Below are 27,480 nucleotides of genomic sequence, written 5' to 3' on the forward strand. Positions count from 1 at the left end.
TGCTTGTGCCCAGCCACCACCAGAAAACCTGGAACGTGGGTAGAGAAGGCACACGTTTTCTTTTTATTATTTGTAGCATCTTTAAGCATAAAATCAACAGTGGATCATTTTAGATTATCTGGTGAACTGAGGTTAAGGTGCTCTTTCTCCTGAAATGCCTTAGCTCTTTGGGATGGTTGCAGAACATTAAGCTTGTCACATTTACTCATAAATTAGCACTTGGCTGATGTACAAGGATCTGTTTATTGCTGCATCTGGGCTGCAAGATTGTTTAAAAAAATTTTTTTTTATTTTAAAATAACTATAGATTCACAGGAAGTTGCAAAAATAGTACATAGAGTCCCGGTACAGCTTTCTCTTAATTTCCCCTGATGGTTGTTACATCTTATGCAACTCTAGTACAATTTCGATACCAGGAAATTGACATTGGTACAATATGTGTGCATAGTTCTGTGTCGTTTTATCGTATGTGTGGATTCGTATAACCACTACCACTTTCATCATAATCAATTGTTTTCATCGCCACAGAGCTATCTCTTGAGCTACATTTTATGGTCCTGCCCACCCTGTACCACCCCTCATCAGCATTAACGCCTGGCAACCACTGATCTGTCACCTCAATCATTTTGTTCTTTAGAGAATGATCTAAAAATGGCATCATCGAGTATGTGACCCACAGAAACTGGCCTTTTTCACCCAGAATAATGCTATTGAGATCCATCCACATCGTTGCATGTATCAATAATATGTTCCCTTTTATCACTCAGTAGTATCCATGATATGGATATAGCAGGGTTTGTTTAACCATTTGCCTGTTGAGAGAAATTTGGTTGTTTCTAGTTTGGGGCCATGGCAAATAAAGAAGACTAGTTACATTTAATATAATTATTGAAATGTGAGGACATAAATCTGCTGTTTTATATTTTGTTTCCTTGTTTACTTTTCCCCTGTTCATTTCTGTTCTTTCCTGTTCTTTCTTTCTTTCTTTCTTTCTTTCTTTCTTTCTTTCTTTCTTTCTTTCTTTCTTTCTTTCTTTCTTTCTTTCCTTCTTTGCCTACCTGTGCATTACTGAATGATTAAAATCTACTTTTATTTATCTATCATATTTTTAAATATATTTCTTTGTGTGAATCTTTTGTGTAAATTTTAGTTTCAGATGTATTGCATTATAAGTACATAACTTACCACAGGCGATTAGCATAGAGAGTTTTACTAGTTCAAAAGAAGTGTAGAGACCATAAGTCTTTTAAGTCTTAAAGTCTTCTTTTAAAACTTTAATTTTCTATAATTTATATCTATCATTTTTTAAACATTTCCTCTATATGCATAAAAAAATACACTAAGTATTTCCCAAAGTCATTTTCATACACAGATGGTCTAAATCAAAGAGAGGCAAAGTGAATTTAAGAAGCGAGTCAGTATCTTGGCCAGCACCAGACAGCCTGGCTTCCAGAATGTTCCCCTTACCACTCTTTCTTCTCCTAACCGAGGGCTTTTCTTCTTCAGAGTCGTTTGTTCTTGTTGGCTGATTAGTCTTCAAGGGTTTGCCATAAAGCTATTCTAGGGAGATGTTGATCGGATCCTGGGGATGGAGACAAGAGACTGAGGCAATTAATTACTCCAGGTCACGGAGGCAAAACACAGGAAGGGCAGAGGTAATATAGGGGTCACCTAGGTCATGCCTGGCTTTCAGAAAGGACAGTGACTGGGTTAGCCTAAATAGGGTCTTTGTTCCATTTGAGGAAAGGGAAACCCCATGCTTTTCCTATCAAGTGTTTTTAAGCTTAATACAATTTCCAGGAAGGAAAAGTGACTGTGTATTTTAGACCGTGAAGGAATGTTAACATCAAGCCTTTTTTCTGATCCCCCCCCAAAAAAAGCAATGAAATGTGGAAGAGGACACACAACTCACCTTTATCTCTAATCTTTGCTCCATTCTAATGCCAGTTTTCCTGGCTAACCAGGTGTCTAACATGAATGTATCCTATGGCAAATCAAAGCCCCCTGCCCATTTATTTGTCAATCCTCATGAAGTTAACGATGCTTACAGCCCTTTCCTAAGACATGGCTATGAGGAAGAAAGCAGAATAAAGCACCTAGACCAAGGATGGCAGATAAGACAAGGATGATGTCATCTTGCACACCAACCACTCAGTTGGCAGCGAATCCAGGATTGGTGCCTGGAGATTGTTCAGGACCAGGCGTGGTGGAGGAAATATGCCCTGACAGGGCAGGAGAGGGAGGCGGAGGCAAATCCATGGTCCAGACCAGGAGCCCGCCTAGGGGCACAGGGGGACCTTTTATTCTTAGTTCCTGTTCTCTGCCAATCCCTTTGAGTGACTAAGAGGGGAACACTAATTCTAAAGAACGGAAATGGGTAATATCCAAATAACTAGCCGGGATCATATGCCCTTGCATGGATTCTGTACTTCTTGGGTGAGAGAGGAAGTAGCTAAAATAGCAGAATGGCGACCTTAGTTAGGGACATGTTCAAGGCCAACGTGCCAGTGATGGCTCCTGAGCCTAAGGCATGACATCTCATCAAGCACTTCACAAACATGACTGCTCCACCCACCTTGGGAAGGGCTTCTAGTAAATCATTTCAGACATTAAGCGAAGGGGAAAATGTAAAAGGTGGTACTCACAGCTGACCAGGATGTAGTGAAACAGAGTCTCTAATATACTACTGGGAGATACATAAATGTGTAATCTTGTTATAAGTTATTTGATGGCATGTATTAAAAATTATTTTTAAAAACCACACTTCAACGTATTTGTAATGATGAAGCTATACCAAGAAAATAATGCAAAAACAGTTTTTAAAGTCTTCATCATATAGGCTTCCATCACAAAATGATTTCTATTAGTGAAAAACCGGAAACAGCTCAAATGCCCAACAGTAACTTATGTGCGTGTTTGGCTAGCTTGCAGATGTTTAAAATTGTGGTTTCTAAGACCATGTAATGACTTGGTTTTCAAAGCAGGATAAAAATGATGTAAATGCTATAATTTTAACTGCATATAAAAATATACACAGAAGAATAATAAGGAAATCTGCCCGTATTATAGCTGGCTTACACTGTAGAATTGTAGATACTTGAAGATATTATATTTAAAATTCTGTTGTGGTTTTGTTATTTTTATAATGGAAAACATTTAATAAAGGGAAAAGCTGAAAAGGGAACTTTGATTCATATCTTCAGAGATTTTAGGAACAGTTGTCACAGCTAAGCATTACAAAGGAAAATAGCAGTAATGGGTGAAGAAATGAAGTATGCTGTCTGCTGTGGTTTATATGCAAAAAAGAAGTAAGCTAGTCCTGCTGAGTGAACAGATCTCTCTACTTTTCCACTGACCACTAAAAAACTTGCCACTGACATAGGAAAGTCTTGGTTAGGAAAAGAAAAGAAAAAGGCTTTCCTGAATATGTCTTTTGTGATCCTTTCCTTTTAGGCAGTATGAAGGTATGGATGAGCATGAGTGAATAGTGCATAGAATGTTCTCAGCTACTGTGAGAATTGACTCTACCACTGTCATTTCTGCCAAAGATCTAGTGTGACTAGGGACGGTCCAAAGTATTGTTTCAGCTTTGAGATGTACCAAGTTCCAGATCATACAGAGAAATGACTTCTCTTGAGTAATTACTCTGTGTGCCATCTGCTTTAGATGCACAACAACCATTATGGTTGGGGCCGGTGTTTTCCCCACTTTATAGATGAGGGAACTAAAGCTAAGTAAGATGTCCAGAGAAATGACAAGAAAGAAGCAGAGCTGCCCTGGACCTAGATCTGTCCAGCTCCAGAATCTTTGGCTTTTCTCGATGCTTGCACGTATCTTGGCACATATCTCCTCACTTTCTCAGACAACGACATTCTGCCCTGCCTTCTTTCAACTGGTCTGCACACAACAAGGCAAGCTTTCCTCTAAGACACAGTCACTGCACCTAGCCCAATGCCTGGTAAGGTATTTATGTATTGACTGCACCAACCCGTACCTGCACCCATTCTTTCCTTGCTCCCCCACGAGAGTCTGGAAAGGAATGGTACATAATAATAGGGGAATGCACTCTCATTCATTCACAGCCAGTCAAGAGCTTGCAGATTCAGTCTAGAAGGCTCCTAGAGCAAATTGTGCATGTGCAGACAAGAGACAAAGATAGTACTGCTTTCACCCCCAGATATTACCTGCCAACACTTAATGATACTATCTGCCCATCTCTGTGGCCCAGATTTGTCACCTTCCCAAGACTAGATGTCCATCTTCCCTCCTACCGATCCGTGCTCTGAGATCCCTGACTTCCAAAACCCTGAACCAAAGCATTCCCGTGGAATGAACTCCACATTTGGGAGCTGGCAGTTGGTCCTGAAGTGTATGACAATGTGACTAAGAGCATGCTAACAATATTGGCTGCCCTGGCCACAGGCTGTAGGCAGGAGACTTCTGGGAAGAAGTAGGATGGATGGCCCTTTTCTGACTCATTGTGCCTGTACATATGGGTGTGTGCATGTAAAGAAGAGAGAAACGTGTGGAATGGCAAAGAACTAAAAGCCCTTCAGTCAACAAAATCACAAGCCAAGGAGGTAGGGAAAGGTATTTTATGGGCTTGGCTGGAGGAACTGTTGCAATAATGGGGGGATCCCATAATTCCCTGTAGATGCAGCCCCCTGCCATCTTCCCTCCCTCCCTTTCCCCTTCCTGCCTCAGGGTCAGGGTCCCAGGTCACCTCCAATCTTCCTGTGAATCCTTGGCCATGGAGTTGGGTGAGACCAGGTTAGAAAAGATGGCCCTTCTTGGTGTTGCTGCGGCCATAGTCTTGATTTTGTTCAGCTTGTCCCGGGCCTGTTGGCATTTTCTCAGGCAAGTCGTACACAGATCCTTCTCCTCCACCAGATGCAAGCTTTCCAGCCTCCTGATGGAATCTATGAATGCATCTGACTCCTCTGTCTTGGGAAAGGGATTTCGCTTTGTGTTGAGCTTTTTGAGCTTGGGGAGTTTGGAGATACTTTTGGGGATGGTGCTCAGCATGTTGTCATGTAGGCCCACTTCATGGAGCTCCTTCAGAGCACCCAGCGTGGTGGGCACACTCTCCAGATGGTTCAAACCCAAGTTCACAGTGCGGATATTCTTGAGCTGATTGAGTTCTACAGGCAGCCCATTGGTGGTCAGCCTGTTGTTGCTGACATTGAGGTAGAGCAGAGAAGCCATCTGGCCGATGGACTCAGGGAGCTTGTCGATGTAGTTGCTGTGCAGGTCCAGCCACCGCAGGTTCTGGAACTTGGAGATTGAGTCAGGGATCTTTCTGATCATATTCCGGCTAAGGTCGAGCTCATCCACATCATTCAGTCTCAGGATACACTTGGGGAAGGTGGTAATTCCCATCTTGCTCAAGTCAAGGCGTTTTTTCCCATCAAATGTAATTTTGACACAATTCTTGGCCACATTAAGGGTAATCTTCTTGCCCTTGGTGCCTTTCCCGCCCTTGGCCATGTTCTTTTAGTAAGGGTGTATGTTTGGAGTGTGTTGTTCTGATTGGTTGGTGATCGGTTTGAGGGAAAAGTCACAAGAAACTGCTAGAAGATATGCTCTGACAAGAAGAGAAAATATGTCTAGTTAGAAGATGATGTGAGGGCACTAGACTCCCCCCCAGTTGTAATGCTTCTCTTGCTAATGGTTAGAGACGAGATAGACAGAAATTAGGGCATCAGCAGGAGTAACCTAGCCAAAGATCTTTAGCAAATTCAATTCCCTCTTCAGGGGTGCAAGGTTGGCCTGAAGGATGCTCAACACCCCTCTGTGCCATTCCTTGAAATATGAATCTCTCCATTATCCTGGACTCTTCCTGGTAAAGTGTGTGTGTGTGTGTGTGTGTGTGTGTGTGTGTGTGTGTGTGTGTTCTTGGCTATCGGCCACTTCCCAGACCCTCACAAAAATCTAGTGTTTCCTTCAGTTATCTCTTGAATCCTTAGGGTGGGTGTGCTGAGTTCTCAGAAGCAGCATAGAGGCACCTGGGTGGCTCAGTCAGTTAAGCATCCAACTTCGGCTCAGGTCATGATCTCACAGCTCATGAGTTTGAGCCCAGTGTCAGGCTCTGTGCTGTCAGCTCAGAGCCTGGAGCCTGCTTTGGGTTTTGTGTCTTCCTCTCTCTCTGCTCCTCCCCAACTTACTTTCTCTCTCTCTCTCTCTCTCTCAAGAATAAAGAAACATGAAAAAAAAAAAGGCAGCATAGCCTGGATATGAAATGAGGGGGGAGTGAAGAATGACTTACGTATTACATCTCTCCTCACCTTCTGGACCCAGAGACACTAGTCACGCCTTAGCTACTATCACTGCAGTGCAACAGAAACAGCCCAGGAACGTCTTTTGCTCAGCCCACAAGGGAGAGTGTGTGCCTACGCTGTGCGGATGAGTGTGGAGGAGCCAGGGTTGAGCCTGGCAGAATGTAAAAGAATGCTGTCTTTTTCTACTTCCTACCCCTTACACCTCCTCCCTTCACAGACTTCACACTGAAATTCAACTGTAGACACCTCTGCACTGGTAGGTATGATCATAGTTATGACTGCCGCCATACAGAGAAGTAGAAGGTACAGAGTCATGGGTAGCTTCTGGCCTCAGAATGCTTAGCTTAGAAGTCTAGATCTACATGGAAGAGTTTTCTTCAATTTTTAATGCCACAGTTTTCTCGTTTATGAAAACATCCCCCCTGTAGGGCTCTTGGGGAGTGCAAATTATCTAGGTATAAAGCGCTTACAACAGTGCCTGACACATAGTAAAAGGTTGATGAATGTTAACTATTAACTATTATTATCAGAACTTTGCACATATTCCTTTTAATCTTCAGCAATCCAGTAAGATCCATCGGATTATCATCATTGTAAAGGGAGGAAGACTGAGGCTCAGGAGCAAGGAAGATCTTCAGCTGGGAAGAGAATGAAAACTGTTCTTTCTGGTTCTAGAGGCTGTTTTCTAAAGCTTGCTTGCTGATTTTCTATTTTGGGCCAAGCTCCCACCCTGAACAAAAGCATGCTGTCAGGAGTCAGATGCGGGCATTTTCCCACTAAATTAAAATATTAATTCTAAGTAGGCTGTGGAAAGTTAAGTATGTATATTTTAAATCTCCAGAGCGATCATTAAAATAATATACAGACATAAGAAAAACCGAAATACGAACATTAAAATGAAACTGTAAAAAAGAAGTCAAGTAATCTAAAAGAAAGCAGAAAAGGGGAAATGGAGCAAAAAACCCAACTATTAAAATGGTAGACCTCAATCCAAACGTATCAGTACTTCCATTAAATGAAAATGACCTAAACACAGCAATCCAAAGTATAATTATCAGAATGAATAATAAAAGAAAAAGACCCAATTATATGCTATCTACAAGAAATCTACTTTAAACAAAAGTAAGTTAAACTAAAAGAATGGAAAAAGACATACTACACAAACATTGAAGGAAACCTGGAGTGACTTTATTAATATCAGACAAAGTATGTTTCAGAGCATGAAAACTTACCTGAGATTAAGAAGAATACCACATAATGATAAAAGACACACTTCACCATGAAGACACGAAAATAATAAATGTATATGTACTTAAGACCAGAGTTTGGTATAAAAGAATTGAAAACTGGTAAAATTGAAAAAAGAGATAGATCTGTCATTAGAAGTGGAGACATCAATACTTGTCACTCAATAATCAACAAACCAACTAGAGAGAAAATCACAAGGAACAGGGTTTCTCAACCTTGGCTCTACTGACATTTGGGACCATATAAATCTTTGTTGTTAGCAGAGGTGGGGCAGTGATGGGGGAAAGTTCTGTTCTGTACATTGTAGGGTATTTAGCCAGCAAAAGGCCAGAAGAGTCTACCCACTAAATGCAAATAGCTCGCTACTAGTTTTAACAACAATAATGTCTCTAAACGTTGCCAACTCCTCACTGGAGGGGCAAAATCCCCGCCAGATGAAAATTGCTGATCTAATTGGCACGTAAAACATTCTGCCTAGCAACAGAATACACATTTCTTTTCAAGTGCACATGGAATATTCACAAATATGTACTGTATTCTTGGCTATGAAACAAATCTTAACAAATGTAAACAAATTGAAATAAGGCAAAGAATCGTCTTTGAAAATAATGGAATTGAAATTAGAAATCAATATCAGAGCGATAAGTGGAAAATCTCCACAATTAACAATTAAGCCATATGTTATAAATATTCATGAATCAAATAAATCTCAAGGGAAATTAGAAAATATCTTGAACTGAAGAAAAATGAAAATAGAATATGTCAAGACTTATGATATGCAACTAAAGCAGTGATTAGAGGGAAATTTATAGCTTTAAATGTTCATACTAGGAACATTTTTAAAAAGAAAGGTCTCAAACCAATGATGTAAACTTCCATCTTTTTTTTTTTACTTTTTAAAAAAATTTTATTCATTTTCTGAGAGAGAGAGAGCACACAAGCGGGGTAGGGGCAGAGAGGGAGAGAGAGAGACACAGAATCTGAAGCAGGCTCCAGACTCCCAGCTGTCAGCACAGAATCCGGCACAGGGCTCAAACTCACAAACCACACGATCATGACCTAAGTCAAAGTCAGACACTTAACCGACTGAGCCACCCAGGTGCCCCTAAACTTCCATCTTTAAAAACTAGCAAAGAAGATCAAAATAAACCTAAAACAAGCACAAGGAGTAAATGATAAAGAAAGGGGAAGAAATCAATAAAATTGAGAGCAGAAAGACAACAGAGAAAATCAATGAAACTAAAAGCTGATTCTTTGAAGAGATTAATAGATTTGAAAGTCTCTAACCAGACTGATAATGAAAGAAAAAGGGAAAGAGAAGGCACATTTTATGAATATCAGTAATTAAAGAGACAGACTTTAAAGGAATAATAAGGGAATAGTACAAACAACCTTAGAAAAAAACTTAGGGGTGATCAAACACAAACTAAAAATCTCATCAGTAAAGAAATATACAACTTATGAAGACCAATATTCATTAAAGAGACTGAATTCATACTTGGAAAACTTCCCTTCCCAAATCTCCTGACCCAAATAGTTCTATTGAAAAACTCTACCAAAAATTTAAAGACAACACCAATTTTACATGATCTTTTCTAGAAAATAGCAAAGGGAGCAATGCCTAACTTATTTTCTAAGGCCAGCATTCCCCTGATACTAAAATCACACATAGGCCATATAAAAAAAGAAAACTGCAGACTAATATTCTTCATGAATATAGACACAGAACTTCTCCATAAAATATTAGCAAAAAGAATCTAGTAATATGTTAAAAGAAAAATACATGACAACCAAATGGGAAGGCAAGGTTGACTCAGTACTCAGAAATCAATGTAATGCAGCATACATCATATTACTGCATTAATTAAAATTAATTAAAAAGAAAAAATACATGATCATATCAGCTGGTGCTGAAAAAATTTATGGGAAAAGTTAACATCCATTTATGACATCAAACCAGTAATAGAAAGGCTCTTTCTTAACCTGATAAAGGGCTTACACACACACACACACACACACACACACACACACACAACTCTACAACTAATATCATACTTGGTGATAGACTAAATTTCCCTCTACATTTGGCAACAAAACAACAAGGTAAACTCTCAGTATGCCTATTGAACATCATATTGGAAATTCTAGCCAGTGCAATAATGCAAAAAAAATAAGTCATACAGGCAGGAAAGGATGAAACAAAACTCTCCTTACAGATTACCTGCTTGTTCACCTAGAGATTTCCAGAAAATTTTAAAAATACTCTTAGAAGTAATTAATGAGTTTAACAATGTTGCAGGGTACAAAGTTAACACCTTGGTTAATACACACATACGCACACACACACACACGCACACACAAAACCACTTCTATATTCCAGCAACAAACAATTGGAATTTGAAATTTGGAAAATAATGCTCCAAAAAATAAAACACTTGTGTATTACACATAAGTAACACAATTGTACAGGATTTCTGTGATTAAAATTATAAAACACTGATGAAATAAAGCAAAGAAGATTAAATAAATCGAGAAACATAGCATGTTTATGAGTTGGAAGACTCAGGATAGTTAAGAAGTCAATTCTATCCAAATTGGTCTAAAGATCAATACAGATTCCAGCAGGATTGTTTTTATACGTGAATGAACAGACTTTAAAATGTGTATTGAAAGAAAAAGAAACTAGAGGTCCAAAAAAATTTGAAAAAGAAAAATAAAGTTGAGGGATTCATGCTTCTAGTTTTAAAACTTACCATATAATTACAACACATGGTTTTGGTGAAGGGAGACATACATAGATCAGTGGAATAGAAAACAGAGTACAGAAATAGAACCACACAAATATGGCCAATATTGTCCATTGATTTTTGACAAAAGTTCAAAGGAAATTCAATGGAGAGGCAATGAACTTTCCAATAAATGGTGTTAGAACAATTAGTCACTTAAAATAAAAAAAAAATTGAATCTCAAACTATTGAAATTAATTCAAATGAACTCAAATTGGATCACAGATATGAATGTAAAGTATAAATCCATGAAACTTTTAAAAGAAAACATATAAGAAAATCTTCATAAGCTTGAGTTAGGCAAAAGTGCAATCCATTAAAAAAATAAAATACTGACAAATTGGACTTCCACAAAAAATTATTGCGCTCTTAAAAAATTTGAGAATAAAAAGACAAGCTACAGAATGGAAGAAAACATTTGCAAAATACATGTCCAACAAAAGGACTATCATCTAGAATCTATAAAGAACCCAAGGTCAACAGTAAGAAGACAAACAATACAATAAAAATAAAATGCCCAAGAGATTTAACAGGACTTTTCACCATAGAAGTTATGTAGTTGGTAAATAAACCCACAAGAGGTTGCTCAACATCATTAGTAACTAGGAAAATGCCAGTTATAATCACAAACAGACACCACTGCACAGTTATTAGAATTTCTAAAATAAAAAACAAAATGAAACATAAAAAGCTATATAGTACAAAGATTTGGTGAGGATATAGGACAACCAGAGCACTCCTGCATTGCTAATGGGAATTCAGAATGTTACTCTGAGAAACAGTTTGGCAATTTCTTATAAAATTAATTGTACACTTATCCTATGACCCAGCATTTCCCTGACCAGATAATTACCCTAGAAAAACAAAAATTCAGGTTCACACAAAAACTTTTCCATGTGTGTTTAAGGCTACTCTATTCATAGTTGTCAAAACCAGAAGAAAACAACACAAAGGCCTTTCAGTGAGCAGATAAAGAAATTGTGGCATATCCTTATTATGGAACACTATTAAACATAAGACAAATCTATTGATACATGGGACAACTTGGATGAATCTCAAAAGCATGTTGCTGAATAAAAGAAGCCAATCTTAAATGCTTATATAATGAATGATTCCATTTATACGGCATTCTGGAAAAGCCACAATGATAGTACAGAAAACAGATGAGTGGTTGCCAGGGATCAGGGGCAGGCAAGGTTTGACTACAAGGGAGCAGCAGGAAGGAGTCTTCCAGGGTGCTGGAACTGCCTGTGTCCTGACTGGTGCTTATGGGAATGAAGCTGTACATATGTCAGAACCCAGAGAACTGTGTGCTAAAAAAAGGAAATTTTACAGTTTTTTTTTTTAACTTAAAAAGATTTAGGACTCCATATTCTCTTCCTGTCCTTTTCACTGTGGCTGCTTGCTTAGCCTGGTTTTGGACTAAAAGTCTGTGACTTTTTATGCCCCCACTTAGCCCTGTCCTGCCCAGTAAAAGGCATCCAAATGTGTACCATGTGGCATTGCTACGGTACATGTGCATATCCCCACAGGGAACAGCGATGCCTGAGGCACATGTCAGAAAAACTGCTCTACTGCACTTGAGTTGAAATCCCAATTTAAAAAAAGATGGGCCGGGGTGCCTGAGTGGCTCAGTCAGTTAAGTGTCTGGCTTTGGCTTAGGTCACGATCTTGTAGTTTGTGGGTTCGAGCCCTGCATCAGGCTCTGTGCTGACAGTTGGGAGCCTGGAGCCTGCTTTGGATTCTCTCTCTGTCTCTCTCTCTCTCTCTCTCTCTCTCTCAAAAATGAATAAACAGTTAAAAAATTTAAAAAAAGATTGACGAAGAGCAAGGGATCCTGTGTTCTCATCTTAATGCTTATTAATTGCTTTCCACATTATAATGTTGTTAGATTTAGCAAATAAAATGACAAATTCCCAGGTAAATTTGAGCTTCAGATAAACAACAGAGCATTTTTAGTATACATGTGTCCCACACATTGCATAGTTCTGTATTTTATTGGACAATTCTGTCACATGGTTCTGAACAAATAGGAAAGTTTCCTTTGTTCATGATCCTTGTATTAGTTCTTTGGGACCAATTTAAGCTAAATCCATGTGCTTATTCCTGCATTCATTCATCCATCCATTCATTCATCCACTCATAGAGTAAGTATATTGAGAGCCTGTTATGTGACAAAGCTCTGTGTTACACAAGTGAGCAAAAAACAGGGCCAGTCCCCGAACTCAAAGAGCTAAAATCTAGATTGCTGCTGATTCTGACCACCTGATTCTCCTGAGCTCTCCAAAGTCTGGGCTGTCTTTTGTATTTCTTATATTCAAGATAAAGTTCAGCTCAGAAAGGCCAAACACAATAAGCATGTGCTAGAGGGGCCCTGGATGAGAAGGATGCTTCCAGTAGACTGAAGATCCACCCAGGTGAGCCCCGTTAAGCCTGCTCCCCAGAGCCCATCCACACCCTGGTAAGAAGCCCTCCATCTCTGATGAGTGATGGGAAGGGAACAGCACGGAGCTGCCCACAGAGCACTTCTCCATTAAGGACTACTCCAACAGGCCCTTTGGCTCTGAGCCTGCCCATTAATTACCCGCAAAGCAAAGCAGGGTCTAGATAATGCACTGCACCTCCTCCCTGGTACATCTGGGTACCCAGATGGCCCCAGGCCAGGTGAAACATGATCAACCGCCACCACCTTCACACTTTTCCTCAGGGCCACCCTACCTGGCTGGGTCCCTTGCTCTTGGTTATGAAGAGCAGGTGTATTATATTGCTCAAGGCCCATCCTGATCCCCTATGCTGCTGAGTGCCCCTAGAAACCGACCAGTGCAGGAAGACCTGCAAAGACCCCAAAGACCAGGAATATATGCCTTCTCTCATTCAACTTGGAAAGGTCAGCATCCTGCCCATTTCTTCCCATTGAGCAGGAGAGTAAGTATTGGCAAAAGAAGTGTAAAACTCATGATCTTTTGATTCAACTAAAACTGGTTAGATGGTCTGATGTTATCAATTCACAGAATCCTCTAATGTCAGAGTGAGACCAACAACCCACACAAGGGAAGCTGGAAATCAGAAAAAGAGATAGAAGTTGATAGATAGATGGAGAGATAGATGGATGGATGGGCAGACAGACAGATGAATGGATGGATAGATGAGTAATCTATTTCATATCATACGAATAGCTGAGAAGCCTAATACAAAACATTTTTCAAGGTACTGAGTCTTTTTATCTTGAACAATTGGTTTTTGTACTTTGGAAAAACTGGACCAGTTGGTTGACTCTAATTTTTAATTAATTTTTCTATCTAGTCATTGTGAATCAAACAGCATGGTGGGACACCCCATGGATATCTAAATTAAAAATGTAATGGCAACCTATATTTTAATACCATCAAAATACTTGCAGGCATTTTTCAGTTGTAAGGTTGTTATCATCACTATGATAACAGAATTTATCTTGTGCTTCGCACTCATGTGTCTTTATATTTGTAATTAAGACTGATTTTGTATACATTTGATATCTTTAACATCTTGCTAATGTGATCTCACAATAATTATTTCACTCTTTTGACTAATGCACTGAGATACAGGAAAGACGCACTGTAGAACTGAAACCCCCAAACCCTGCCATTTCATAGCCAGTATTGGAACTAACTTCACAGCAAGTTTCATACTGTATGGGTGAGAAATTTCTTGCTTGCAGAACATCTCTTAAGGGGAAGTGGTGTGAACCTCCTTCAATAAAATCACTCATGCCAAAGGCATTGCATTTATTTTCTCTCCTGAGTCTCGGAAGACCCATTCACTAGACACGCAAGAGGCCAGCCTCACTTCTGCCGTGACTTTCCACGTATCTTCAAATCATTCCCTGTCGCCTCCACCCCTTCCTAAATGTGCTGTACCTTCTCGTAAGCAGCCATGTGGCAGATGAAGATGTGGGTGGTCACTGTGGGGGCGTCTGTGGAGTGCATCTGTCTGGAACCTCTAGCCAGGTCTCTAAAATAGGCACTAATGTTTGACTCAGGTGTAATTTTCCCCGGGGGAAAAGAATTGCCATTTTGTCTAATGCCCATTCTGGGCCAGGATCTGTGTGCTCCCTCTACCCGTTTTACAGAGTTAGCTGGTCCAAAGTAACTACTGGGGACACGCTGCTGGGCCCTTCCTATATCTACACAGCAACTATGCCAAGTATCATTCTGAGTTTGAAAATAAGAGAACCGAGGCTCAGAGAAGTCAGGTGTCTTCCCCAAGGTAACACAGACAACACAGCACAGCCAAAGCAAACCTAGATTTGTCTGATACCAAAGCTTATGATCTTTGTGCTACGCTATCTTGCCTTTCTTCTCTCTCTTCTGGTGCCTTTGCTCTAGCAGTAAGAATTGCTTATCCTTGGTGGCGGGCGAGGGGGTGGGGACACATTGCCAGCCCTCTGACTCCAAGGAGAAGAAGATATTTTGGAATCCTAGCACTCCCGGGGCAAAAGACACCTGTACCAGAAATTAAGGCTGCTTGCCCCTCATGTCCCCCAAAAGGTGTGCTGCCGGTTTTGGTCACCTATGGGGTGTCTGAGATAGGAACGAAGATATGTCACAGAGTCACAGACTCTGGGTGGCCAGACATTCATTTAGGCCCATTCTGACTTGGCATGGGTTAGCCAGTGCAATGCAGCAGGATTAACCTGCAAGCAGCTTAAGGGGAACAGAGTGGACTCCCCAGCTGAAGTAGCTGACCAAACTTTGGCCAAAGTACCTGCCAGGTCAATAACGCAGATGTCCCACTGACCTTTTGGAGGCACCACATGCAAATTGGGGTCCCCGAAGAAACCATTTCAGGCCATTGCCTGCTCACTATATTGGCCATGGGCTAATGTGCAGGGTGTTCGTTCTCCTAGATACATATATGGATGTGTATCTCTGAATAAGATGAATTTTAAAGGTATTGTAATAGCATTAGTGGAGTCATTTAACTGTTAAGAGCTTGGAGATTGACGATGAGAGAGAGAGAGAGAGAGAGAGAGTTTAAAGGGTACACATATGCCACCACAGCTTACCTAATAGGCATGTGCCCCCAAGCAGGTGGTGATGGAGATGGGAATCTGTTGTCCCTCAGCTGTGCTAGTCCCCCAGCACCCCCACGTGTGAGCTTCTTGCCACCCTGAATTTGTCAAGAACGTAAAGATAAAGGTTTTCATCCAGCATGGTCTGGAAACAACCCACCACATTCCTGGGTGCTCACCACAATTTGGGGCCCTCTTCTGCCCTGGGGGGGCTGCTGGCTGTGTAGGGGCCCCGAGAGACTGTATGCAGACCACCAGAAGTTTGATTTTCACCATGTGGGCTCACTAAAATCTAACCCCTGCAACATGCACACCTGACATTCCCAGACAGGAGGCCATCTCCATGTGTCGATCACATGATGCTGTCCACCCCTCCACCCCTCCCCACACGCGTGCTGAGCCCTTAGAGGCACATCATGCCTTCTCCTCCACAAAGCGACCTCCCGTTTGCCATTCCGTTCAGTCCTCACTACTCTCCTTTGAGGTGGGACTATTCCTCCTACCCTGAGATAAGGACGCTGTGGGGCAGAGTGGGGCATGAAGTATCTTATCCAAGCTCAAACGGCTCCCCTTTCCCCAGGCTTCTGGGTGGAGTGTTCTTTCCATGACATCAGGGCTGCAGCAAACAGAGTGTCTGGGTGGAAGTTATCAAGTTCACCTTATGTGGCAGTTATCTGGTTAATCTGATCAGCGCAGCTCTAAGTATCTTACTGGGATATTACGCACATGTAGCTTTGTCTACCCTTAATATTATTTACTTCTTTGTCCTTAGCAACAGCGAGGCTCTGTACATGTGCTGCCTGGGAAGTCGTTATCTGTCAAACTGCCCCCTTCCCCTGGCGGATAATAAGAATTCAACTTTTATTTGGAGCAAAAGTTCCCAGGGGGTCACATGGCCCAATAACAAAAGATTATGATTTCTTATTGGTTTAATAGCATCTATTTTGTAATTCTGAATGTACTCTGTTTTAATTGGATTTGTTAAAGGAACAAAAGGGAATAGGTGCCTTACAATTAAAATAAAATATTAAGATTATTAGTTTAACAGACTAGAAATGCCTTGTTCATCAACTAACACATTCAAAACGCACAAACCGACCTCCCCACCCAGGAAAGCGGAGGAACCAGTGAGTCCTGGCACCTCGAAACCTCAAGAGACGAGTCTGAATTCAATTTCAGCCAATGTGGTTTAAATACTGCTGTGGCCACATAGCAGGTATTGCATTTTCTCCTCACAGCCTCAGCCTCCCTTGCAGATAAGGAAGTGGGCTCAGAAAAGCGGCCTGGAAGGATGAAAAGGACAGGGGCTTTGGACCCACATGGGTGGCCGCTCATCTCCCCATTTACCATCCAGGTGACCTCGACCAGTCTCTTGAGCCTCACTGAGCTTCAGCTCCCACTTCTGTGAATAAGATGTTAAAAATGACTGCTTCTGAAGGTGGGGTGAGGGTGAGTGAGCCTTGGAGGCGTATGTTGTGGCTTTGCATGTTGGGGGAGAGGGGATTAGTGGCATGATGAGGACAGCCTCACTGATCAACAGTGGAGTCACGCTTCACAGCCCAGTGTCCTTACTGGGATCCCTGCCTACCCAGGTGCAGACTTCAGATGACTTTCTCCTGCAGCACAAGGAGACATACATAGCTCCTTGAGGCACAGGCCCCCCAGGGTCGCGGAGATGGGGGGTAGTTCTCCTCAACTGCCCTGTGTGTGTGCATTTCTTCTGTACCCCATCTGGCCCCAGGGAGGACTTGCTGAGGGGTGAACAATGGCACAGACCCCGTAATCACTGGCAGGTACCCTGGTGTGGTGCCTCCGTCTGCTATAGGAAAGCCCCTAGCTCCAAGGGGGCTATAGATGCCCCCATGTGAAGCTGTGAGATTCTTCAAAGGGAAGCCCTGAAGATCGACCATAAGGGAGCAGTTGAACTTCCCATGGCCCTTTTGGATTCATTTATTCATTAACAGTATGTACTGGACAACTGCCATGGACGAGGTGTGGTTTTATACAGCAAGCAGAGTGAAGAAGGAGATGAACAAAAGCAAAGAGGCACACGATGCCAGGTGGCCATGAGTGCTTGGAGAAGAAAGAGTCGGGACAAAAGAGGCAGAGATGTTCCTAGGGGAGACATACACTTCTGGGGACAGTAACCAGGAAGGGCCTCTTTGAGAAGAAAACATTTGGGCAGAGACTGAAGGAAGTGAGGATCCAGGGAGATGGGGAGGGTATTTGGATAGAGAAAACATCAGATGGAAAGGCCCTGTGGCAGAGGGAAGGAAACGGATAAGCAGAGGGGAGAAGGAGGGGAGAAGATGGAAGGAAGGAAGGAAATAGAGGAGGCAAGGTGGGAGGGAGGGAGAGGAGAAAGGAAGGCAGGCAGACCAGAGGCACAAAAACAAAATCAGCCAAAAAGAATGAGAGCAGATAGGATATGGCTCATTTTCCAAATTATACTCTAGCTGTTTTGAGAAAAACCCTAAGGCCTGTCAAACTAAAGAAAGAAGGCCAGTGCCTACACTTCCCCCAGGGTGATCACAGACAAGCCTGTGTCCTCTCTAATTTCTACCTGATACAGAAGGAAATCCAGCCTCCCGGCTGGTATCACCCACAGTGTTATCCTGGGCTGGTACCTCACCGTGGAGTATGGGCCCTCAGATAGGGCCGGGGGTCCATCAGGAAGCTACCATGTGCAGGACCCCACTGAGTGGGGGCACCAGGGGACAGTGGAAATAAACCAGATGTGGCAGAGGGTTGACCAAGCTGGATTTGAACCGTGTCTGCCATGGGTTCCCTGGGGAGCAGAGCCAAGTCACTTGCCTCTTCTCTTGGTAGAAGAGAAGAGAAGTCCCTCGATCCTGGACTTACATATCCTTCTTTCTGCCTGCTTAGCATTTCTACTTGGATGGTGTAAAGACACCGAAACACACTGTGCCCAAAACCAAGCTCGCTGTCGACCCGCTGCACCCATAGCCTTCTCTGACCAGGCTGTCAGCGACAGCATCTTGTGTGTCAGGCACCAAGCTGTGGCCCCATGCTCAGTACCCCTTTCCTCTTCTACTCCATGTTCAGTCCATCGGGAAATCCTGTGGACTCTGTGCTCAAAGTAGATCCAGAATCCTACCATTTCTCACCACCTGCCCAAGAGCCACCCTGGGCTGAGTCCCTACCATTTGCCACTGGCCATTTGCAGTGGCTTCCTACCTTGTTTTCCTGCACCTGTCTTTACCCTATGCAATCTCTTCTCAACACATCAGCCAGGGGACTTCTTTTACCACAGCCACCATGTTACTCCTTGGCTCACAGCCCTCTAGTGACTCCTGTTTCACCCAAGTAAGGGCTGGAGACCTTCTAGTGGCCCCATGGCCTGACCCACTGCCTCTCTGAGGGACTCCCCACCACTCGCCCCCATGCTTACTCCATATCCACCACCCAGCCCGGCCATTCCTCTAACTGCCCCACAATTCTTCTCTATAGCCTTTGTTCCAGCTGCTTCATTATTCTGGAAGGTTCTTCTCTCAGGTATTTAGTGGACTGACCTGTTGATCTTCTTCAAGGTTTTGGGTAAATTCTACCTTTCCAATTCAACCTTTCTGATCCCCCAAAGAATGATGCAAACTAAGCCCCAACAAGCATGGATCCTTCTTGCTCTGCAATACTTTTTTTTTTTTTTGAGGTTTATTTATTTATTTTGAGAGAGAGAGTGCATGCGCAAGTGGGGGAGGGGAAGAGAGAGAATCCCAAAAAGGCTCTGAGCTGTCAGCACAGAGCCCAACGTGGGGCTCAAACTCACAAATCGTGAGATCATGACCTGAGCCAAAGTCAGACACAACCGACTGAGCTACCCAGGGACACCTGCTGCACTTTCTTCCATAACACTTAACACCTAAATATACTTTATGGTAGACTTACTTATTAAGCTTATTTTTATTGTCTGTCCCTTGCTCTCCTCCCTCACTAGACTCTAAATTCCCAGTGCTTGGCAGACAGGAGGCCCTCAGTCAGTATTGGTTGAACGAATGCATTGTAGTGCTTAACAAGGTCGTTCCAGTTCCCTTGACCTCAGAAAGGGGTCAGCTTCGTCCCAGATTCCACAGCTTTTAACAGCTGCTATGTAATCCTCTTGACCCACTGTTTTTCCACCTACTTCTAGACTTCTAGAACATGCAGACTATTTTTTAAGGGAGAAGTCTACAGGGGAAAGATGTTACTTTCACACCAAATATTTATTAGTCACCAAGTGTGTACCCAGCCCTGGGCGGGGCACACTTGAAGATAGGAAGACTTTCCAAATAGCTGCATACAATGGCGTGATCAACTTTTTGGCTGTGAGATTAAGTGTGCAGGGAGACTGGAAAGCGGGTTAGTAGTACAGCAAATGAAATTTTAATTGGGTTAGGTCAAAGAGAAAGAAAAGCTTCTAAAAGTAGGAATGAACAAGTGCAAAGGTAGAGCAATGGAATCAAGCAGGAGGTCTGAGGAGATGGGGCTGACCATCCCGGAAGGGACGGGCCCCCCGGCTATCCAGGAAGCACAGATGCCACTTCTAAGCATTTCCCTTCAAGAAATAAGAACAAAACGTTCTGTATAAATATGTTTATGGCAGTGCCACTTAAAATAATAAAAACAAGTGGACACAATCCACATATCTAACAATGGACAACTGATTAAATAATTACTGTGCAGTCATAGAATGAAACGGATACTCAACAGTAACTAAAACAAAACAAAAACATCATTTTTCAGAAATGCTGAAAGGAAATCTTTTGAGATATAATGTTATGAAGAACACGTTACATGCACATATTACATCAGCGCTCTCAGGAGCGTGCATGCAAGCCCACAGAGAAAAAGTTGGAAGAACATCCAAATATTAGGAAGAATGCCCTCTGGGTATTATGGTATCGGGTTATTTTTACTTCCTTAAATGCCTGGGTAGTTTCCAAATTATCTGCAAGATTCTGTATCTACAGAATCTATTTCTAATTAAGAAAGTTACAAACACATTCACCCACACTCATACACACACACACACACACACACACACACACACACACTTCCTTTTCAATCGCATGAGTTCTGTAAAACCACTCATATCACCCTGTTTAAAATAGACGTGGTGTGTGTGTGTGCAAGAAATATTTTAAAATATTGAGCATATTTGAATCAAAGAGGAAAATCTGAGAAAATATTCCCCAGACAAAGACAAGGAGGGACCACACATACAGAGAGCCACAGTTTTGGGGGTGGACCAGCCTGGCTCACATCCTGAATTCCTACTTCCTCCTAATGTGTAAGAGAAGCCATAGTCCTTCTCTGAGCCTCGGTCTCCTCAGGCAGAGTGGGGCAATGTGAAGATTGCGTAGGAGGAGAAGGCCGGGGTGTGACAGGTGCCTAGTGAATGGGAGCCTTGGTGATGGATGGTGATGGTGTCGCTTGTGAGTTGAGAGCCCCGATTTGCCTGGTGGCAGTTGCAGATGGAGGTGGGGGAGCACCGAAAAGCGCCCCGCCACCTGCAGACATACGACTTAAGCGGGAGGCGGAGAGCCCAGTTTCCAGGCAGCCCCGTGCTTGGCCATGCTGACACTGGTGGTGGAGGAGGGGCAGGGGGAGGGAGCCATTCTTGTTCCCTCCAGAGATGTTCCCTCAGAGCCAGCAAGCCCTCCACTGCACTGAAAACCCTGATCAAGCACAGATGAGCATGATATAAAAACCACATGGCCTTTTATGTGTCGGTGGCCCAAACTATGATGCGATGTAGGGGAGGATATTTATTTAAAAAGTGGCTAACTTTTCTCCATCCAGAGGGGGAGGCCACTGGAAAGATCAGGGTCCAATTTTTAAAGGGATGCTGAGGTTAAAGGGTGCAAAAGGGTGGTTTGGGGCTCATGGCTTGTATGTTAGGCACCTGTCTTTCAAAAATGCTGTGGCTTCTAATCTTATTTTTTTCTATAGAAATATTTCCTGAATTCAGATTTCGCACTCCTCCTTGAGTCTTTATTGGGCTTGCTTGAAATTATTACTGAAGTATTCCGCACTGTCACCCCTTTTCTGACTTTAGGCAGATAGATATAACTTGCTGGAAATGGTAGGAAGAATGGCCATAATGACAGCTAGCAGCACTTGGTTTAGGGTGGGGCAGCTCTTTGGCATTTTCCAGATAGGGATGGTGCCCAGGTGGGAGCCATTTTGTCTGTTCCCTTCCTGTCGTGTATAAAGGTACTTAATAGAAGGCAGGCACTAATAGAAGCAGGGACCACAGAGGCTTTGAGGCCATTAGAACTGGGATCCACCCCATCTTTACCGCCAGCCTGGTTTTAATCATGAGCTCAGTTTACTGGTCAGCAAAACGGGTCAGAAAATTGTAGGTTGTTTTGAAAAGTAAATGTGGGGATGAGTATACATTGAGTGGCCAGTGTGGAGCAAGTGCTAAGTGCCTTTATGATGGTAAATACTGTTAGATCTACCAAACAGCACCGTAGTGATTGCTTTTCTCCACTGAGTAGCCCTAGGACACTCCCCACTAGTCATCAATAGCAGGTTTAAGACTTGCGGACCTATCTTTGCAGATTCCCAAGGACAAAAGCCTTTGCAACCTTTTAAACACAAATGGTTAATGATAATACTAATAACAAAAGAAAAAACATAGCAACAATTAGAAGATACAATTATACCTTTGTCCACTTTTAACCTCTAGAGCCTGCTACAGCCCAAGCTACTCACTTGCCCATTCATTCATGCATTCATTCAACACTTGTATTTGAGTCATTCTATAGGTCAAGGTCAGGTCGGAAGATACACAGTGAACAAGGCAGACATTGCTGTGTTTCTCATGAAACGACGATTTTCGGAGAAAGCAAGTCAATCAATAATAACAAAACAAAACCAAAAAGACTCGAGCTCAGTTCAGTTGGTGTAGACGTTCTGCAAAAAATCAAAACTGGTAGATGTCAAAGGGAATGCCAAGGGTCGGGAAGAGAATATTGGGGAGGAGGTGGCCAAATTTAGACTGAGAAGGTGGGGGAAGTCATCTCAGGTGACATTTGAGGTGACACTTGATGATGTCACATGGGAGGATTTGGAGAAGAGCACCGCAGAAAAGGTGCACTAAGTGCAAAGTCCTATGGGGGGGGGGTGCTTGTGGTGTTTAAGAGAAAGGAGAAGCCAAGGGGGCTGGAGTAGGGACAGAAAGAAGGTGCAAGATAACGACAGAGACCTGGCCAGGGGCTGCAGGGCTGCATGAGGTGGAGCATGTGAAGTTTAGAGGCGTCACCCCGGCTGCTGGGAAGTCTGCAGAGGTAGGGAGGGAACAGTAGACAAAGACAGCCACTTGCAGGCAGGAGAAGAAGGTGGTGTGCACCAAGGGGGTGGACAGGAGGAGGACGGTGCATATTCGCCATATGTGGTGGGAGCAGAACCAATGGAAGGGTCTTCTGGGTCGCCTACGTGGGTCAAAGAGAAAAGGCAAGAGCAGGCTGGCATTTTGTGTACATGTTTCTATACGTGTTGAGTGCTTATTTTATGTCCAAGGGCATCACATGTATTGTCTCATTTAATCCACCCATCCCACTTTACCGAGAAAGCACCTCGTGAGCCTCCAAAGCATGTCCCCTGTCACAGTCACATGCTGGTCAAGCAGAGCCAGCATCTGCTCAGTTTTCTTGTCTGAGGGCCGAACTGCCATTTGGCTTTTCCCTGGAAGTTTGATTTGACAACATCCTGTGATAAATTTGGCCCTCTGGGCTGACAAGAAAGCTGCTGACTCATCGTATTTTCCAGACACTAGCCTAAACTGAGCTGGAATCTGAGGGGACTTTCACTGCACTGAGGTTAAGCCCCATCCTTAAGACTCACTCCTCACAGCAAAGAAAGCATGTGCGTGTTACCAGACCCAGCTCTGGGGGCCGAGATGAGATCTATGATGTAGACTGGCAGGAAATTGGAGGTTGGCAATGAACCGAATTGGCCGTGGACGGAAAGCTGGCGATGGATGATGTGGCAGGGGAACCCGCCATGCCTGTTTGGAGGGGGGCAGGTTTCAGTGCACACTTTGTGTTCTAGGGATACCAGGGACCAGGAAACATCACCTAGTTTGGCTTTCCCATCGCCCAGATGATGGGTGGATGGAGAAAGCACGCCCACCTCTCGTCAGCAACAGTAGGAGAACCTAGGATCCCCAAGAGGAAATTGAAGCCACCAAGCACTAGGCCCTAAAAATTGGTCTCTAGACAACCGTGGGGGTTCAGGTGCTCTGTAGAGTGGGCAGTGGCTGTCTCAGTACCTCCCTTCTCCTCTGCAGGCTGAGGCTCAAGCCCAGAAAGCATATGAGTCACCCTGGCTTGGAGACCAGTCGCAGCTCTGTCTCTCCCTAGATATGTGACTTTGTACACATTTCCTAACCTTTTTGACTCCCCATTTTATCCCAAGGAGTCAGTGTTCAGTACTTGGTTCACATAACATCACGTACGGTTCATAAATGTATTGATAGCCTACTATGTGCCAGACCCTTTGCAAAGCAACAACACTGCATAGTTTTTAACACATTTGAAGTTTCTGCTTTCAGACTGTGTGTATGGATTATATTGACCACCTACTACGGGCCAGACATTTTACAGATATCCTAAGGAATTCTTACAACCTGATATACTGATCTTCATCTCCATGGGACATACGTGGGACTAAGGCTCAGAGAGGCCAAGTAGCCTGTCCAAAGTCACCAACCTTTTCCCATTTACGACATAAGGAATGTGTTCTAGTGTGTTCCTTGAAGAGTCTCTCCTCGAAAGGCCCAGCCCCACCTAGGACTTTACTTGTTAATGGATCCCAGTGTTCAGGATAACTTGTGGCAAGGGTTTGCCTCCAGACTTTTCAAAAGATGGATTGTGCTCCCAAAGCTACCACAGTCAGCAGTAATCAGGCTCCAGCCTCATGAGTGAAGAGAACCCCACCGCAGTTTCTTTGAGGGGTCAGTCACCGGTGGGGTTCAGCAGCAGTTCAAACACTAGTCTCCCCTGCTTGTAGGAGCAGCAAATTTTACCTTCTCAATTCAGACTCAGACTTTGGCAAGAGACCCAAGCATGACTCCAAAGGCCCAGACTCACACACCGACCTAACCAAGCTGAGCCATGGCCCCAGGCACCCAAGAAAGCCCTGCTGGGTCCCTAGCTGGGTCCCCTACTAGCTGCCCTTCCTGCCTGGGGCTCAGGGCCAGCTTCCTCCTCTCCTAAATAATGAATTAGCTCGCGTCTGGGGTTTGTAAATAAAGCATACCTACCGGGAGAACCGGCCATTTCCAAAGTTGCTTACTCAAAGGAGGAAAGCAAAAAGCAGAGTTTGAAGCCGTGGGTTGTTGGGCAAAGTTCAAGTAAATCGATAAATGCAGGGCCATCACCAGAGAAAAACTTACCCTGTTCATGCCAGTTCCTCCTCCTCAACTGTGAAACTGTGTCACCAGGCAACAGGAGACCCGGGACCTGGAGTTAATTAGCATAATCTTGAGGCCAGCCTGCAAAGTGGGAACACAATAGCTGAAACCAGACACCTCAAAGTTCCAGGCCAGCTAGCTGCCCCAGAAGGACCCTGGCCTGCCTGGGGCTTTCCTCCTGGCCTCCCCCAGCAGCGCATGGGCCTTGGGGCACTTAGTTACCAGGCAGAGCAGGCTGTCCATGGCCACCCCCGGGAAGTGGCTGTCCCTGCTAACAGGGAACAAAAGCCATGTTTGCCTCTTTTAAGGGACAAATAATCTTACTTTTATATAAAGCATTGAGTGAGTCCCATGAAATATCATTTGATTTCCTTGTTGTTTGTCCAAATAGCTTTTCCAGCTCTTTGATTTGTGAGAGAGCGATCTTTTCCCTGTTTACTTGAATTTAATTAGTTCTTGTAGTTTTCTTTTTGTGCCCTTTTTACACTATTAAGTTACAACGACCATGCTCGGAAAAACCATACAATCCTGTAGTCACTTTTTCCTCTATTAATATTACATCAAAGGCTGATGTGTAATTTCTAAAGTCTACCTTTCGACTGAATGTGGAAACACTGAATCTAGTGGACTTTGCTTTTCCTGTTGTTTCAGGCTTGGCACTATTGTGAATAAGGTTGCAGTGAATGTATTTGTACATTTATAATCATTTTGTTTGTTTTTTCTTTAAATTACATTCCCAGAAATTGAGAAAATTGGCAGCAAGTTTAAATATGAAAACTATTATGCAAATAATAACATTGTAGAAAAATTTGAAAATGCATACATAGAAATAAAGAAATAAACATCCTCTAAATTGCAATACCCAAAAGAAGTTAAGAAATAAAGAAAATAATTAACAAATAAAAAATTGAAATGCAAAATTCAACCACTATGCATTTTGAAAAGTACAAAAAAGCAAAATCAAAAGTAAAATAAAAATACAGTTAACCACAAAAACTTTAAATAGATGTATACCACCACTGTTTTGTTTACTGAAGAACCAAAAGAAAAAAGATCATTTACTTTCAACAATAAATGGGTTTAAAATAATTATCAAATGCAGATAAGCAGAAAATTAAAAATTACCTGAAGTTCTGCTACTCAGTGTATTTCCAGTTAGACTATTCATAAAAGGACATCATTTAAATTAGAAAATAAATAATATGAAAATCATAAAGCACAGATAAGCATAAACAAAATCAATATTTCTTTTAAATTTTTAACATTTATTCATTTTCGAGAGACAGAAGGAGACCGAGCATGAGTGGGGGACGGGCAGAGAGAAAGGGAGACCGAATCCAAAGCAGGCTCCAGGCTCTGAGCTGTCAGCACAGAGCCCGATGCAGGGCTGGAACCCACGCTCCGCGAGATCATGACCTGAGCTGAAGCCGGACACTTAACCGAATGAGCTACCCGGGCGCCCCAAAATCAATATTTTAAGGAAGAAAATACAGAAGGAGATGAATACATTTTAAAATGCAGATTTGTAAAACCTTATGAAAGTAAAGCCGCTCAATTTCAGCATCTCAAGGTAACTTCTGTTGGATATGCTTCCACTTTTAATACACGTACAGCTTCATGTTTATGCCATGGGTATGCAGTAATAACTTGGCTACCTTGCTAATGCTTACATTTTTAACTTCAAATTACACAAATTACTGGTTTTTCAGGTAAATGCCTTCTAAGTCAGCCAGAACTAAGGCTTTTGTTGTTACTGCTTTTTGGTTACTTTTGTTTTCTTTTCCCCTTCAGAGGAAAGAGCTTGTCTTCCGAGCCAGGGCCCTGGGTCAAGGTCTGATCCCGGCAGTGTGTCTGGTATTCACGGGACCTGCTCCGTGCCCGCTTGGGGTGGCTCCAGCAAGCTGTCACGAACTCCCCCTAGTCTGCAGGCTACTCCCTCACTGCACACTCCATTCTTCATCTGTAAATGGAAGCAATGGCTACTACATGGGGTCTTTGTGGGAATTAGACAACGGGTAAAACGTCTTTGCAATCTGTAATGTGTTTGACAGTTATTGGTATTTTTAGGTCTGTGGGTGAAGGGGGTGGGAGATACAGGCTTCCACTTATGGAAAGAATAAGTCACGAGAATAAAAGGCACAATGTAGGGAACCCAGTCAATGGCATTGTACTAGAGTTGTATGGGGTCGGACGGCAGCCACACGTGTGGCATAACGTATACAGATGTTGAATCACTATGTTGTACCCCTGAAACTAACATAACATCATGTGTCAACTATATTCAAATAAAAAAATATATATATAAATTTTAAAAAAGAAGAAAAAAACAGTGTAGGAGTATACACAAATTCTCAAGTTAAATGAAATAATAAATCAGAAGTGGAAAAATAAAAGACAGCTACATAAGACAAGCACATAAACAAATAAAAAGCTAAAAACCATGGCTCACCTTTGGTTAGGTGTCTTGGCACCACGGGTAATGGCGTCCTTTGCTGATGGCAGTGAAATGATGGATCTTCCTTGGAGCTCATAGCCGATGAAATGAGAAATGGGACACTGACATGCCTTTGTCTTCTGCACACCATTCCACCTGGTGGCAGTGTCACAAAAGACCACCGGTAAAATTCTAGAACACTTTGTGAAATGGAAAATGACAGAGGCTGTCTCTTAGTTCCTGAACTATAATAAGTACCTTTTGTT

The 27,480-nt window shown here is 42.8% G+C and overlaps 2 protein-coding genes across 13 annotated transcripts in view; one reads left to right on the plus strand and one right to left on the minus strand.

Annotated features, from left to right (window-relative positions):
• WDFY4 (WDFY family member 4) overlaps positions 1–27,480 on the plus strand; it is a 292,757-nt gene that overhangs the window by 220,073 nt on the left and 45,204 nt on the right. Inside the window, exon 48 of one of the 11 annotated variants that reach the window (XM_045040302.1) lies at positions 26,572–26,814. The exons of the other annotated variants lie outside the window; for them this stretch is intronic. Coding sequence (XP_044896237.1) covers positions 26,572–26,617 — 46 coding nt within the window. The 3' untranslated portion in view covers positions 26,618–26,814. Of the gene's footprint in view, positions 1–26,571; positions 26,815–27,480 lie in introns of those variants that run through there. 11 annotated transcript variants of the gene reach the window in all.
• Positions 41–27,431, minus strand: LRRC18 (leucine rich repeat containing 18). Of its 2 annotated transcripts, XM_045040309.1 has the most exons (5): positions 27,230–27,431; positions 24,763–24,861; positions 15,357–15,460; positions 4,724–5,584; positions 41–1,582 (listed from the first exon to the last, which is right to left on the minus strand). In XM_045040309.1, exons 4-5 carry the CDS (start codon positions 5,485–5,487, stop codon positions 1,561–1,563), a joined length of 786 nt encoding a protein of 261 aa, XP_044896244.1. In that variant the 5' UTR covers positions 5,488–5,584; positions 15,357–15,460; positions 24,763–24,861; positions 27,230–27,431; the 3' UTR covers positions 41–1,560. The 2 variants fall into 2 exon arrangements, with proteins under 2 accessions (XP_044896244.1, XP_006938022.4); XM_006937960.5 differs by lacking the exon at positions 15,357–15,460 and having other exon boundaries at positions 27,230–27,429.

This window comes from Felis catus, chromosome D2, assembly GCF_018350175.1.
Source record: "Felis catus isolate Fca126 chromosome D2, F.catus_Fca126_mat1.0, whole genome shotgun sequence".
Classification (NCBI taxonomy): Eukaryota; Metazoa; Chordata; class Mammalia; order Carnivora; family Felidae; genus Felis; species Felis catus.